General features: G+C 51.5%; 1 protein-coding gene across 2 annotated transcripts in view; it reads left to right on the forward strand.

The window, feature by feature from the left end:
- The first annotated feature begins 217 nt into the window (after positions 1-217).
- rhbdl1 (rhomboid, veinlet-like 1 (Drosophila)) overlaps positions 218-16,900 on the forward strand; it is a 69,808-nt gene continuing 53,125 nt past the window's right edge. For both annotated transcript variants that reach the window (XM_029247042.1, XM_029247043.1), the window contains exons 1-2: positions 218-581; positions 10,252-10,410. In XM_029247042.1, the coding sequence (XP_029102875.1) occupies positions 543-581; positions 10,252-10,410 (198 nt within the window). In that variant the 5' untranslated portion in view covers positions 218-542. The remainder of the gene's footprint in view (positions 582-10,251; positions 10,411-16,900) is intronic.

Genomic DNA, 16,900 nt, shown 5'->3' on the forward strand with positions numbered 1-16,900 from the left:
AGCCCGCGCGCACAGCACCGCAGTGTAGCTCGTTCGTTCATTCGGTCCCCGCTTCTCCCAGACGCCGCCGTGCCCACCCTCTCCTCTCTCCTCTCTCCTCTCCCGCAGTGAGCACGGGAGCCGCAGCCTCTGGCCACGCCCCCTCCGGGCTCCCATTGGCCGACGGCGGCCGCCTCCCTCCTCCGCTTCATTGGCATTCAGGCGGTGCGCTGCGTGTGGAGGGCAGAGGAGCGCGCGCGAGTGCTACAGGAGCTGGCGCTGCTCCGGCTCCCCTCGCTGTCAGTGCCGCCGCTTCCGCCGCTGCCGCCACCGCCGCCGCGCTTCTCCCGCCTCTTCGCAGCGCCGTGAGGACCAGAGAGACGGGGGAAACAGGCAGACGCGCGAACCCGGAATCGAGCCCGCTCTCGTCCTTCTCCATCTTCCGGGACCTTGCCGCCGAGGAGCTCGTCCCCGGGCCCCCCCCCCAGTGCTGGCAGTGCCCCCCTCGCTCTCCTCCCTCTGCCCTCGTCCTCCTTGGCTCTTCTCAGATCCCTGGCCGGTATATGGATAGAAGTTCCTTGTTTCAGCTCATACAAGAGCAGGTAAGCGGCGCGGCGGCTGTGTGTTTCCATGGTTACGGTCTCCTTCGTCACCCCGCCTCTCCGCATCCTTCCCCCCCATCTGGGGCACGGGAGGCGGAGGTGGGAGAGGCTGCGGAGGGCGACGCGGCGACTTGGGGTGCAGGCGCACGCACGCGCCCGTGGACCGTGTCAAAGTTGGAGCCGCATCGAGCCCCCCCGCCTCCCGCGGACGCTGCCCTCCAGCTGCTGATGCTGACGGTGTTCACTGCGTCGCCTTGCGCGTTTACCTTGCGATGGCAGGAGAAAACCTTCATTATTGTCATTATTATCTTTCTCTTAGTTGACACCTTTGTCCAAAGCAACTTAGAATGTTAAGACACAACTTTACTGTGATTTGCCCATTCATGCAGCTGGATATACCTACTGTATCAGGTCAAGGATACAGCAGATGGAGGGGGATTCGAACCGGGGAACTTCTATCCAGATGGAGTGGATGGAAATGGCTGTAAGCGAGAGGCTTCCTTTACGGTGGGCTCGTTACCGCGGTCTGTGGCTGGGCCTTCACACCCAGGCAAAGTTACTCTTCTCTGTTGTACCCCATTAGCCCAGATGGGCCCTCTCTCTTCTCCACCCCCCCAGGTGATCCTTCCATCCCTCAGATTTGCATCGCGACCGTTGCTCTGTTGCGATACGTTCGAGAGGCAGACCGGGATGGGGCAGCGAGCCCTGAGGTCGACGTGGACTGCAGCACAATCAGTTCTTTCCCCACCCCCCACCCCCGGTCAGTTTTTTCGCTGCTCCGGGGGCATCGGACACTGAACTACCGCGGCCGGACATTTGCGCAACTCTCTGCTCTAATCTCAGCAGCTGCCTCTCTTACTGCTGGCTCTTTGCCCTTGATAATTTCCATCAATGAAAACATCTCAGTTGAGATGAGATGAGATGAGTGGGAAGCGTGCGAGATCTGTGTGGAGAAATGAGCGCAATATAGTAAATTTGCCCAGTTGCATCTCGACCGTCGCATCGATACGGAGACTCTTTCATTGAGGCAAAACTGCGGCAGCTGGGAGATTTTCAGATTGATGAATTGAGTGGTTACCGAGAGGGAGCGCAGTTCTCGTCTGAGCTCACATGTGGGCATCGGGGCGAGATTCGTAGACCGAGGAAATGCAATAAAAAGGACAGGAGGGTGGGTGTTAGTGGGGGGGTTGGTGTCTCAGGGCGAGTCCTCCTGAATACTAAGAGCCCCAGAGCACGGCAGCCCACACCGTCGATGGGGATCCAGACACGGTCATCTATCTGAGGGGCTCTAGCCTAGGGGGGTGACACTGACTGCCCAGTAAAAAGGTTCCCCTTTTACCGCGGTATGAAGTGTGTGCAGCTTGGAAGGCGGCACTTTAAACGGCGGTATCGGTCGCAGTAAGGATCGGGCTGTGCGCGCCGAAGCCGTCGCTCACGCATGGTGGCGCCCCACGTTGGCGAGCGGTGGAACAGCAGAGCAGACCCAGCGCGGGCCTGCGGTGGCGTCCCGTAGGAGGCGCCGCGTCAGCGCGTGAATGAACGAGGTTTACTACCGCGGCTATCTGTGCCACGCACACACCTCCTACCTACGGATTCATCCAGAGGCCTTCTGAGAAATAAGAAAAAGTAAATAAGTGGGCGGTTTTGCTAAACAAATAAAGCGAATCTGTGCGAACCGCTGGGCTTCGGCCTAAATGTCGGTTTTGACGGACGGGCTTCCTCGGGGGCCCGGTTTAATCGCGGTCTTTCCGACAAGCTGCAATTACGGCCGTGTTTGTCGCGAGCGGTTTGCGTCCGCGTCGTCAGGCGTCCCCTGCGGAAACGCTTCCTCTTGTGCCTTTTCTTCGGCCGTGCTCTACTGATGCTCGTGTGCTTCGCAGGTTTGGCTCCTACGGGTTTAGGTGACCCTTACTGTGACCAGCGTTAGGGTTAGCACTAACCCTAACCTTAACTCTAACCTTAACCCTAACCCCTAACCTGAACCCTAACCTTAACTCTAACTTTAACCCTAACCCCTAACCCGAACCCTAACCTTAATCCTAACCTTAACCTTAACCCTAACCCGAACCCTAACCTTAACCTTAACCCCCAACCCGCACCCTAACCTTAACTCTAACTTTAACCCGAACCCTAACCTTAACCCTAACCTTAACTCTAACCTTAACCTTAACCCTAACCCCAACTCTAACCCTAACCCCTAACCCAAACCCTAACCTTAACTCTAACCTTAACCCTAACCCCTAACCCGCACCCTAACCTTAACCTTAACCCCCAACCCACACCCTAACCTTAACTCTAACCTTAACCCTAACCCTAAGCGTAGTGTCAGTCACAGTAAGGGTCACCAAACAGGTAGGAGCCAAACCACAAATGGCAGGCGAGTGGGCTCCAAATGAATAAGGCAAACCTGCCTTATTCATTTGGAGCCCACTCGCCTGTCATTTGTGGTTTGTCTCGTGGTGTTCCTTCAGGTGTACACACATTCTACCTGGCGCTCTTTGCTGCCTCCTTCCCAGGTGCCCAGGTGTCAGCCAACTGCAGCCGGGAGCCATGTTGTACCTGGTTTAGGCTTCACGGGGGGTTGACCAAGTACACGGGTTGCTGACAACGCTCAAGACTTACAGGTGCACGTGGATTCAGGGGTGGGACAGACACGGTGTCTGTGTTGCTAACACGAAGCACTGCGTCTGCTTTGGACTGGTGGATATCGCGTACCCCCCAGTTGCACCGCTAACTGCTCCAAATGTGGCGGTCCGCAAACCTCACCTTTTCGTATCTGAATCATCTGTCTTCCAGCTCAGAGATTTTGTTTCGGGCTTCCTACCGTCGGTTTTCCGGCTCTTCAGATAACGCCCCCCCCCCCGCAGAGTCATCATTCGCACCCCAGACTCAGTGCAAGCCGACGGTTTTCAGCTGCGCTCACGCTTTCGTAAGTCGCCTCGCCAAGCCGTCGTTTGCGGCGCGTGCACCGCTCGCTCGCGTTTTTGTTTTCGTCGGGGAGACGTTTCTCGGTTCATCGTTCCCGGAGAGCAGGGGAGGGCCGCGCTTCGGCCGGGGACCGGTCGGTGCCGCGGTGCGGGAGCGGCGTCTCGGAGCGTGCCGAAAGGAACGCTAGCGCGGCGCGTTTTCGCAGGCGGAGGTGCCGCGAGGTCTCTGGAACGGGAACGCAGAAACGCGTCGCCGCCGTGCGCCGCGCCCGCCGGGGCACGCTCCTCCGTGACGCGCGGCGCAAACCCCTTCGCCTCGCGCTCCTCTCCCGCCGAGAACGTGAGCGCTGCTATTTTCGAGTCGAGAACGCTACGGGAAACCCGCTTCCTTCCTTCCCTTCCCGGCTTCCGTGCGGAACGGAGCCGCGCCGGACCGCATTTGCGTAGGTCAAAGGTCGCGGGATGAGGGAGCCGCTTGGCTTCTGCGGTTAGAGTACATTTATGTGCATTCGCGCCTGGGTGCTTTTAGCATGTGTGTGTTTGCCGGGGAAATGAGAGAATAGGGGAATGAAAGGGAGAGCAGAGCGGGCAAGAGGGGCTGCGCAACCGCGACATGAATCGGTTTATTAGTCTTTGTGTGCAGAAGCGAGCGGCGCCGAGCTCGGGCTATTTCCGGAACGTCGCCGCGTACTCACACACACGCTCGCGCACACGGAGCCCTTCGCAAATAAATAAACATGGCCGTTTAGTCTCACCCGCTCCAAGCTGTACGAGCGGGGCCGCCACCAAAAAACGCACTCTAATTAGAACCCCCTTTAAAGATCCGAACCCTCCCGAAGCTCATCGCGCACTCCTCGGTTATCGGAAACGCGCGGCTTGCTTCGGATTTGCGCGCGCGCGTGACGCAAAGCGGAGGAGCGAGCGGCTCTGGAGCAATCCTCCTCGGCCCAGCGAAAGGTCTCGGTATTAACACGTCGTGCGTCATCGCGCTCCCGAGACGCGTGGCGGTGCGTGTCCGCGCGGGGCCGAATAGGATGGCTCTTTTTAGCGACGTCTTCAAAGGTCAGAATTGTTGAAAGCGGGTTTGGTGCTGCTTGCAGGGTAAAGGGTGTAAATAGGCTTGGGGCAGAGTGTCGTCGTCACACGGTTACTCGCTGGCCCAGGATGCTGGACAATAAAGAGCCCTCGCAGAGTTCTCGTGGCATCACGTAGGGTAAGGGCAAGGTAAAGGGTGGGTTAGGGCTGTCGCCTCTTTAATGAACAGCCCGGGTTCAAAACCACACCTCCTGCCGTAGTACCCTTAAGCAAAGTACGTACCCTGAATTGCTGCAGTAAAATTACCGAGCTGTATAAGTGGAGCATCATTACTGGAAGTCATTTAGAAGAAATGTATGAGAGAAACAAAATGAATAATACTAGTACTTTGTGTCATATTAACAATATATTAATAGTAAATATAGCTCATTGTTTTCACGTATGAACGCGGTACATCTGCACATCATTCCACGCCGGTCAGAGGTCAGCAAGCTGTGGATTTTAGTATATTTATCTGATTTCTTTTTGTGTGCCTGGAGACACTCATTTTACCTCGTGTTCTGTAGTAAAGCCTAGAATTTTGTGCTAAATTCCCACCAGTCCCCGGTAGGTAAGAAGACGTACTTTCTTCCTGTGCCTCAATCTGTTATCGTGGTGTTGGCCACGATGGCGCTCTTGGGATGACATGAATTGGACTCAATGTGTGGCAGAGTGGAGTTGGGTTGATGACATTCCCTCCTGTTGACCTGCTCGGGACTCACTGGCTCTCCTCTTGCCATGGAGGTTCAGCCAATGCTGCCGTTGCACAGTTGACAAGGTGCGAAGCCCAAAACGACCGTGGTATTCAAGTGTGTGCGTGGAGTCGGTGGGCAGACCCATGTACCGTGGTCATGCTCCCACGCGGCACTGCACGTCCTCTGTTTATGTTCGCTGTGATGGAGGTCCTGGAGGTTAACAATGTGATCATGTGCTCCGTACCCCCCCCCCCACCTGTCCCCGCTGCAATGGCGGTTCACATGTACACCGTGCCTGGCAGGTCTCCCTGCTCCTCGTCCTCCGTCCATCGCGCACCTCCCTGCTCCTCGTCCCCCTTCTCGTTCCCTGCACCGGCAGCGAGTTTTCTCCTGCACGAAACAGCGTGAGAGCTGTGACACACTGGCAGCCAGTCGCCATGGCGACCGGTGCAGCTTGTCAATGCGCCGTCTCTGGCTCTCTGGATCGGTTCAATAACAGCCTCTGTCTTTCACAGTCTCCACCGCTGCACCAGTTTGTCCTTCCTCACCTTCTCTCTTGTTTACTCATGGCCCTGACATTCGGGGAGGGGGGGGGTGTCCTTGCCCTTCGACCTTTGACGCATGTGCCACACGGTGTATTTCTGACACATTTTTACACCGTTTCGGTTTAGAATCTGTGTGTTTTCTACTGCTCCTTGTCGATGTTATTACCGCTCACCGTAGATTTATCCCACACACACACACGTCTGTTTATCAAGGGTCCAATTGAGGTTAACCACATAAAGCTAGCGATCCATATCGGACCCGCCTCCGCCACTCTCCTTAATGAAGCCGCGTCTCCGCTACCTCCCCCCCTACCCGACCGATGCTCACCGTTGTTTTACCCTCTCTCCGTACTCTTGGTGGTAATTACCTGCTAATGGCAGATTGCTGAGCAACCATCCTTGCGTTTACATGTGCTGGAGGTGCGCGACTCCTAACGCGGAGCTGCCTGTCAAACGCGTTCCGTTCCCGATTCCCGAGGAAGAATCCAGCATTAATGAGCTGTCGCTATCTTGGACGTGCGCAAGATGCATCTCGCCGTTAGTTTTAGTGGTTAGATCCACCACCTTTGGACTCGACATACCCGAGTTTGAACCCCGCATCCTGCCGTAGGACCCTGGAGAGAGGTACCTGTCCCAAATTACTCCAGTAGAACTCATCCAGCTGTATAAATGGCAAATCATTGTAAGGTGCTTTAGAGAAAAGCATCAGGTAAATGGAGAGATGTAAGTACAATACAGATACAGCGATGGAAGTGTCCGTGTGCAGTCAGGGACCCAACGTCCGTTCTCTGTGCTCCTGGCTCTGTGTGCACCGTCACCCCCGAGGGACCCGTCTGCCAGCTGCTCATCTGCTCCGGTCCTTTCAGAGGCGCTCAGGGTCACTCCCGTCACCCAGACAGAAAGCGGTATCTTTTTTTCCCACAGCATAGTAAAAAAGCATGTGATGTGTCCTTCAGATTGCTGTAAACGGATTAAAAAGAAATAGAGCAAATACTGTTTTTTTCCCATGTTTTCATAGACACATTGCCAATACCTCCTTGAGAGATGCTACTATTCAGCAGGCTTGAGGCTGCCAAGTAAATCGAGGGAGAGGGGGTGTGTTTGTGAGAAATTATATTAGGGAGAGGAGTATTTCCACAAATGGAGACGTTCATGCGCAGGTGCTCGGTAGGTAACGGGGTACCAGGCAGCTGCGGAATCACTGTATCTACTGCGACCTGGAAGACCTGGACGTTCACGATTTTTTGCCGACATCCTGCAGTTGGATCCCGGATGGATGTTGTTGCAGTTGTTTTCTTTTAATAATCAATATAATTCTTTAGAGAGAATCAATGCAATAACTGTTACGGTGAAATTCAACTTCTTACAAGAGGCTTTGATGGTATTCTTTGCTCCTGTGAAGTCTGCAGACGTACAGGTGGTCCGGTGATGCTTTTGCTGTTAAACGCCACCTCGGCAATTGGTGTTTGAACTGAGGCGAGGAAAGGTGCTCATGTTCATTGCGGGATGGTAATGTGCTCGGAGTTTTGGGACACCGGGGGTGTCGGTTGGGAGCACTTAAAGCGTATGGGTGCAGCTGGTAGCGTAGTACTTAGAGCTGCTGCTTTTGACTCAAAGGTTGCATGTTTGAATCCCACCTCTAGCTGTAGTACCCTTGAGAAAGGTACTTACCCGAAATTGCCCAGCTATATAAATGGCTAAATCATTGTAGGTTGCTTTGGAGAAAAGCAGCAAATAAATAAATAAACATACTGATGTAGTATATCACAATGCAACCTCATTGAGATATGGTCACTACTACATAGCACATGAGCAGCCTGCATTTAATCTCTATGGTGATAATTGCTTCATTCTTCTAAGTCTTTCTTTATGAAAGCAGTGATTCGCTGTGATTATGGCAAACCCCTGTTCTGTTTTATGTATTCAGGTGTCCGACTCATTAACTGTCCTTCCCTAGTGTGACCAGATCATTAATCATGCACCCCATGATCTCAGTGACATCAGCGGTCCAATTTTGGCATTCTAGGCAGTCTGTGTCAATCACTCCTTACCAAAAGAATTTTTTTTGTCAAGAGCATCACCTGGTTTACTCATCCTCCGAGGGCAGCATTTCAGCCTTTTCCTGAACTACATTGGACCATTAAGTAGGTCTTCATCAGAAGGCCAAATACATTTTTAAACGCAAGGATTTCACATTCCATCCACTCTCCTTCTCGTGATGACATCTGTTTCCTTTGGAATGGATGTGGGTCCAAAGCAAACTGTTGATCAAGGTGGCCCCAGCGAGAGGGTTTGGGTTTGAATGTCAGCGGCACAGTGGCACTGCCTCGGCCAATCAGAGAATCTCTTACGTGAGCTGTAAATTAATGGCTTTTAATGAATAAATAATCAGTGCTGGCGGATGGGTTCTTTGACCACCGAATCGATTACACTCAACTCCATGCCTGTCGTGGGGATCTGCTGGAGTTACCGCAACAACTGTGAGTTTACCATGCAGAAGCTGCACGAGTGGAGTCCCGTTCTCCCGAGCTTGGATGGGGAGGTGTGTGTTGGGGGGCTAATTAACTGGCGCGTGACCGTTTAGCGCCCCACAGTAGAAAAATAAATAAAGAAAACAAGACCTAGGGAGTTAGCGAAGTAGATTAACGGGAATTAAAATACCACTTAGACTCTCTTAAAGGGCTCACATTGCAGCGCTGGGGCAAGGAATGAGCAGCAGATCCGTGCCGCACGGATTTTCTTTAAGCCGGAACATACTGAGAATACGCAGAATCACGTACGCCCGAGCTTGAGTTTTTCAACGGGTTTTACTTTCCCCTCATTGTCCTGCACAACCTGCCCCAGATCGCTCGGCCCCAGAGGAGCAAGTCGTCCCCGCGGTCCCCCGAGGTCTGGAGCGCCATGTGCGAGACAGGGTCACCCCACTGGACGGTGGGAGGAGAGCCTGGAGGTGGCATGGGAGCAGCCGTTCTGGGTCACCACCGTGACGCAAGGATCCAGCAGATAGAAACTCTGTTTATCACACACACACACACACACACACACACACACACACAAGCAACAGTATTTAAAAGCAACAGGAAGGAACTAAGAGCACCGTGCCGGGAATGACTCCAGAGTGATGCAAGAGCTGAAAGTCAGTCAGCTCTCACAGAGCAACAACATGTTGTTTTTTCCCTCACGTGCACAAATATGTCTCGCCGTGTCTCCCCGCACGAGATCGATTGCGTCCGAAAATGTAAGCGCCCCCTTTAATCGGCGACCGATTCCGCCCCTCCGGTTTGCTGCTCAAGGAGTGAAGGTGGGAAGAGCGTTTGCAGTGTGCGCGCGCGCTATTGCCCCATGTTCCCCGGCGGAGCTGTGAGACACCAGGAATGCCGCGAGAAAACGGATCCCGCTCGTCGCATTTGTCACCTACTATGCGGAGAGGACGCACAGCCAGTGCATTTGCATCCCCCCAGATTAAGGCTACAAGTCAAGGAACGTTTTTAATTTCCTCCCACTGCACTGGGCCAAACCTCTGAGGGTACAGATAAATGCCTAGACTGGGAACATTAAACTATTGCCAATGTTTCACCCTGATACGATGTCAGTTCATGTGATCCAAGAATAGTACTTTATATATTACAGGGAGTGTGGATGAACATTTAGAGACTGCAGAACCTGCCCAGGGCTAACCAACACGCCAAGTCTCCCGTTTGCATCCCATTCCATGCACGGCACGATTTCAACCTTCCGGCGATTGGCACTTTTATGATACTCCCCAGCATAGATCAATTAAAGGGAAGTGGGGGCGTGCGAGCATCAGCATTAATAACCGCACAGCCCGCGGCTCGCTGGGGGCTGGAAACATGCCAAGGGATGAGAGAGCCCTGGGCCCGAGGTTTGCTTCACCCAGGATGAGGGAACACCTGTGGGGAGGGGGTGCTTCACCATAGAAATGAAAGACCCAGGGTTCTGGATTTTGCACTAAAAGGTAGAAGCATTTAGCTGACACTTTCCTCCAAAGCAACTTTCAATTAGTTGCCCATTTACACAGCTGGGTAATTTCTACTGAAGCAATCTAGGGTAAGTACTTTACTTAAGGGTACTACAGCTGTAGTTGGGATTCAAACCTGCACCCTTTGGGTCCAAAGGCAGCAGCTGTAACCACTACACTACCAGCTGTTTTTTTTTTTTTTTTTTGACTTGGACAAAACATGTGCTCTTGAAGGTCTAACAGGGCAGGTGTCCAGCACCTCTAAACAACAGGCTATCAACTTGCACTTTGAGTACATTTTTCTTTACTTTGTTCATTGGCTTTTATCTTCAAGTAAATGATGCCATTCATGCCCCAAACAGTTTTTTTTCTCGTTTCAAAAAAATGATGCCAGCACTCTTTATCACAGCGTGGTGTCCATTAAGGCACTCTGTTCTGTCACCTTGGCAGCTGGACCCAGAAAACACCGGTTTCATCGCAGTGGAGAACTTCACCAACCTGGTGGAGCACCATGAGCTGCAGCTGGATCCATCCAAGCTGGAGCTGCTTTTCGCCCTGGTGCAGAGCAACGAGGATGGCCAGGTGTGCTACCAGGAGCTCATCGAGCTGGTGAGTCCCTCAACGCGGAGCCACTTGGGGATGGGTTAGGGATGGGGATGCTCCAAGATCATCTTGTCTCACTGAATTGCAGAGGAAAACAGCGCTCATCTGAGGTCATATTACTGAAAGCTGCCTGGATGGAAAGAATATTTCAGGGCAGGGTGGGCAATTCAGCCCGTTAACCGCTGTTTCCCAGGTGTGACAGGTTCAGGGAGTGATCAACACTTCCTTGTTGTACATATGTTTTTGTTGGCCTCTTGTTCCCACTCATCACCATTCACCTAATGTTATGCCCTACTCACCCCTAGACGCCTAGGGTCATAACACCAGGCATGAGGTGGTACTGGGTGGACTTATGGAAAAAAGTATAATAAAACACAAAAAAGAGGAACTCTCATCACCAACTGCATTCACGCCTCCAGGTACAGATCCTCAGTGCAGCAAACTCCTCTCCGTCGACAATCCACTCAAACACTTTGGCCACACCTGACCCTCACGGTTGGTGGCACAGACCCTTATACCACTTAGCTGCTGTAGCTCCCAAACATCTAACTGTATGAATAGATCGGGAAATGTACAGCACTGTGGCACACCAGCGTCAGAACACCCCCTGCCCTCCCCCATCTAGACAATTGTTTGCGATTAATGAGCGATCCGGGAGGGGTGTGTTTCCTAATGTATTTTTTCTCCTTGTCCTCCGGTGATTTTTAACATTTTTCTGATTTTGTTAAATTAGTGCCAAACAACTGCTGTAAACGTGCACAACTGAACAAACACGTTTTGAGAAAAACAATACAGCAGGGTAACGGGGAAAATGCACCGGGGCGTGCCAGCCGTGTGCGATAAGGAAATTAACGAAGGCCCACGTGGCTAAGGAGTCGCAACCGAGCGCTACTTCGGGGCTTCCGAGTGCCGGTGCTGAGGGGTCGTATCCGCTGAGACCGGGGGGCAACCTCTCGTAGCAATTTCCACATCAGAGACGGGGATGAAGGGTCTCATTCCCTTAAATCTTTTCCATTCTAAACTCATCTCTCTCTTATATTCTGGCGTCTCCAAGAAAACCTGGAGGTGGAGAATTTCTTAGCCCGAATCCTCTATCGCACAAGAGATGAAATTGGCATAGAATTAGTTTTGAATTTTCAGCCCTTAATCGTCAGCGCACGTGTCCGATGGCCAAGAGCGCATCACGAGGTGTGAGGTGACGGCAACATAACACACTGTCCCACTTTACACTACCATGCCGGCTGCTTTTGCGCTTCCTGCTTATTGACTGCAGTCCCCTTTCTAATTGTTTGGGTAGCGCTTTCATTTTTTTTCCTGTTAAAGAAGAGTAAAGGCACTCTAGCCGGAGGAATGTGTTTACCCTTCCTACCCCACTCCTGCCCTTCCCCCCCACCTCGCTCCAAGGCCTGCATACAAATTCCAGTAGCTACATTTAAACTGCTTAATATGCACAGTTCACCAATGCAATTTGCTTTTTTTCGGCGGTGAATTTATTACGGCAGCCAGCCGTCCCCGAGAATTATTCCAAGAACAGTTATTTGAGAGCGCGCAAACCTACGAGACGTGGCGGGCTACGCAAGTGTGTCACTCTTGTGCGTGTCACTCTGTGTGTGTGGGCAAGCACGCGCGCACTGAATCGCTGCGAAGGGTGACACGGCCTGTTTTTACTACTGTTCTATTATACCGGTATACACAACTTTTGCATAGTCATCCTTGTTGTATTAGCAATGTTCTTTTTTTAAAAACATTTGACCCATTTATGTACTATGGGTGTTTACCGAAGGTACAGCTGCTTGGCTTCACTTGGCATGTGAATGTGCAACCCTGTGTCTATAAATATATATGTTGATTAACTCAGCTGTATTTAATTAAAATTTTAAATTAATGTATTTATTTTCTAAGGTAGTTGGTGGCATAGTGATTGGAACTGCTACCTTTGGACTAAAGGTTGCAGGTTTGAATCCCAGCTCTAGCTATAGTACATTTACATTAATTTAGCAGATGCTTTTCTCCAAAGCAACGTACATCTCATAGAAAATACAATGTGTGCATTTCATTAGGAGAAAAAGACATAGCTGCAGACATGTGATTCTTAAGTAGTTTCCCTCCACCATAAGAACCAATTTTCATCACAAGAGTAGCTGTAAAAAACTCAGAATATCAACGATTCCTAATCACCTTCCTACTTTTTTTTAGAGACACAAAAACATTTACGTGCATTACAGGAGTAGCTGTATAAAGGCTTATCCAGGCATGATCATAAAGTTATGGTGCATGAACATTTACACCTTACATGAGCTTAAGAGATCATGGGGGAAGTGAGTCTGGAAGAGGTGAGTTTTCAGATCCTTTTTAAAGGTGGACAGAGATTCAGCAGTTCTGAGAGAGAGGGGGAGGTCGTTCCACCACAACGGAGCCAGAACTGAGCACCTCCGTGCTTTACCTTTTGTGCGTGGGACCACCAAGTGGGCAGATGTGGAAGGGCGTAGCGGTCTGGTTGGGATGTAGCGGTTGATCAAGTCTTGTAAACAGCTAGGAGCAGTTCTATTGATGCATTTGTAGACCATAACCAGGGTCTTAAATTTGATCCGGGCAGCTATAGGAACCTAGTGCAGAGAAATGAGTACAGGAGATACATGAGAACGCTTTGGCAAGTCAAACAACTCGGGCAACAGCGTTCTGCATCATCTGAAGAGGTTTGATGGCAGTAGTGGGAAGGCCAGACAAGAGAGAGTTTCAGTAGTCCAGATGGGATGTAACCATGGTCTGGACAAGTAGTCGGGCAGACTCAGTTGAGAGGTAAGGACGGATCCTGTGGATGTTATGCAGGATGTATGTGCAGGTCCGGGTTGTGGCTTCGAGGTGCTGAGAGAAAGATATACTTGAGTCAATCATCACTCCCAGATTCTTAGCCGAGGAGGTAGGCAAAATGAGCGAGTTGTCTAGTTTGATCAAAAAATTGTAACAGGAAGACAGGCCAGCTGGGAGGTGTAGGATCTCTGTTTTGGAGAGGTTGAGTTGGAGGTGGTGATCAGACATCCATGCAGAGATGTCCAACAGGCAGGCAACGATGTGTGCGGAAATGTCTGATGCTCCAGGTGGAAAGGAGAGGAAGAGCTGGGTATCATCAGCGTAGCAGTGGTATTTGAATCCATGGGAGACGATAACAGGGTCGAGGGAGGACCTAGTATCGAGCCCTGCGGGACACCGGTTGAGAGAGGCAACGGAGAAGAACGGGAGTCCTGCCAGACCACTTGGCAGGATCTGTCTGATAGGTACGACTCAAACCATCTTAGTGCCGTTCCTTTGATCCCAAGCTGACTAAGAGAGGAGAGTAGAATCCGGTGGTTGACAATGCTGCAGACAGGTCAAGGAGAATGAGGACCGAGGAGAGTGAGGCGGCTTCAGCCGACGGGAGAGCATCAGACACTGCCAGGAGTGTCGTCTCCGTGGAATGACAACTTTGAATCCAGATTTATATCCATCGAGGAGATGGTTCTAGGTGAGGAATTCAGATAGCTGATCACAGGCCACCCGCTCTAGAGTTTTAGACAGGAAGGAGAGGAAGGAGACTGGTCTGTAGTTTTGGACTGAGGTGGGATCCAGGGAGGGTTTCTTTGCCAGAGGTGAAATGAAAGCAGTTTTGAAGGCAGCTGGGAAACAGCCAGAGGAAAGTGAGGAGTTGATGATCTTGGAGATGAAGGTGGAGAGTTGCGGGGAGATGGTCTATAGGAGTGATGATGGGATCAGATCAAGTGAGCAGGTGGTGGCTCTGTGTGACAGCAGAAGGTCAGAGATTTCAGATTCTGACGGGCTTGAATTCGAAGAGCATGACTTTGCAGGGAGGTCCAGCGTGAACAGGGCAGGGAGATGCTGAGAAGCTGTCCAAAATTGTATGGACTTTGTCTCGGAAAAACAAAGCAAAGTCATCGGCAGTGAGAGGACAAGGAGGAGGGGGCAGCGGAGGACACAATAGGGATGAGAAGGTGATAAAGAGTTTGTGTGGTTTTAGTTGCAAACTGTATTTTTTTGTGGAAGAAGGTTGTTTTAGCTGAGGAAACAGCAAAGTGAAAAGTAGCTAAGAGTTGTTTGTAGACATCCAGGTCCGTGCGAGTCTTGGATTTTCGCCATCGTCGCTCTGCAGCCCAGAGTTTGATCCTGTTAGCACGTAATGTATCAGTCAGTCATGGGGTGGCACTGGGGTGTGATGGTTTGGAAGATAGTGGACAGAAAGATTCAAGAGAGGAAGATAGGAAGAGAGGAAAATGTCAGTGGCATTGTCTGTTGATAGATCTGAGAATTGTGCAGCAGAAGGGAGAGTGGACAGCGTGGCAGAGGCAAGGCAGGAAGGCAAGAGAGATTTTAAGTTACGGAGGAAGGTGACAATGGGTGCGGAAAAAGGAGAGAGATTAGCGATGAGGCAGGGTTGGAAGGAGATGAATAAGTGATCAGAGACATGCAGCGGAGTAACAGAGAGGACAGGACAGCCACAGTTACGGGAAAAGACAAGGTCAAGGCTGCTTTGTGAGTAGCAGGGGACTGGGACAGGGAGAGGTCAAAGGACTGAAAGACGACAGGAAGCCGCTTGCAGGAATGTCGTCGGCATGCAGGTTGAAGTCACCGAGGAAAATCGACGGAGTGTTGTCCTCTGGGAGAGAGCTCAACAAGATGTCGAGGTCATCCAGGAAGCAGCCGGGAGGCCCAGGGGGGGCGATAAAGAACAGCCGCAACAAGAGTGATTGGGGCAGTGATAGAGAGATGAAATAGAGATGAGCAGGTCTGTGCCTCCACCTCTGCCGAAGGGGTGCGTCATGTGGGAGAGAGAGTAGTTAGTGGAGAGGACTGCAGGTGTGGCACCCTTGAGCAAGGTACCCTAAATTACTCCAGTAAAATTATCCAGCTGTGTAAATAACTGTAAGCAGCTTAACATTGTTAAGTCACTCGGGAGAAAAGCATCAGCTAAATGAATAAGCGTCAATTTAAATATCATATGCACAGTTTACAATGACGGAAAGTTCAGGTGCGCTTGGACTCTGCTGAGTAATACGTAAATAGAGTACCGACAGAAAAAAGAAGCTGAATGACGTGTAACCAAGGCGATTCTGTGCAATCATGTCCGCCCTCACTTCGTCTCTTTGACAAATGTAAAGTGGGGCAACACTGTTGGCGATGTTTGACTGATGGCAAGAGCCCTTTGAGTCCGGGGAGGAAAAACTGCCACTTTATCATCTCGAGTGTCTGCAGATATTTCGGCGACTGTGAAATGGAAATTGTAAAGCTGGAGGATGGAAAGTTGCCATCGCAGGAGAAGGAGCGGTTTACGTGTCCATTCAGGGTGTGTGCAAGTGTGTGTTCGTGGTGGTCAGTCATCTGACTGCGTGCGCACGTAGGTGTCCGTGCTCGTTTTCGTGTGATGGACAGCCGTCGGCTCAGGAAACAGACGTAGAGATCTCCCGCTGGCCGCCGTCCAGCGTGGTAAATAGAAAGGTGTTTTCCTTTCCCAGATCGTACCACAGTTGGCCAGGGCCCCCGTGAGACATTAAGACCTGCTACCGCAGCTGCGAACATCTTTTAAGCAAAGCCTGGATCTGCCCCCTACCCCCTCTCTGCTGGACGACTGACCCACCTCCCCACCTTGCTCATGGGAGCGTGATGTCCCCCCATGTCCCCGCAGATCCGGCAGCTCCATGTCTCTCTCCCTGGATGCCCACCGAGCTCAACGGGGGTGGTGGTCTTCCTGAGTCGTCCATCAAGCAGGGGTCCAAATGCTTCCCCTGTTCTAAACACCACCGGGAACATCTCCCCTGCCGAGTTTTCCCACTGTCCACCTGGCGGGTGCATCAGAGCCGATGACACACAGCGTACCCTCTCTGCCCCGTTGCATGGTTCCTTTGCGGCGTACAAACACCAGGCTTACAATGTGGGACAGGTGACGAGAGACGCAGCCCCGGTGTCTGGGGTGAGCTGGTATATTTCTAACCCGGAGACTCCCGTTCAAGCCGTGTTTTTCTGCTGGTCTTAACTGTGTCTGACATACTATACTACTGCTGACTGATCTCAACAAGAGAGCTCCATCAGACTCGCCTCAGGCATGAATAACTAATGTAGCCCAAACCGACACCAGGGAGTCTCTGTATCGGGGGCTAAGTATCAAACAATAAGAGTAAGTAATGTGAAATACAGTAAACACTGCAGCGTCAGCGCAGGGCCCGGCCAGCATGTGAAATCTGAAAGACTGCAACCTGGTCAACCGCTCCGCCTCAAGGTTCAAGTCGGGAGGCTGCAATACACCACTTAATGAGAATAATGGCAGGGAGCAGATATAATTCGAACCGTTTATGTGTTTGTGCGATTGTTATGTGAATGTACCTGCTGGAACGGATGGCGGCTTCTTAATGAAGCATGCCACCGCACCTGTGCAGAAGTGATCAAATTATACCTCTATCCATACCACTGTCCCCAAGTATTACGTGAATGCAGAAGCCATTTAGGAATA

Source organism: Scleropages formosus, chromosome 20 (genome assembly GCF_900964775.1).
Source record: "Scleropages formosus chromosome 20, fSclFor1.1, whole genome shotgun sequence".
Classification (NCBI taxonomy): domain Eukaryota; kingdom Metazoa; phylum Chordata; class Actinopteri; order Osteoglossiformes; family Osteoglossidae; genus Scleropages; species Scleropages formosus.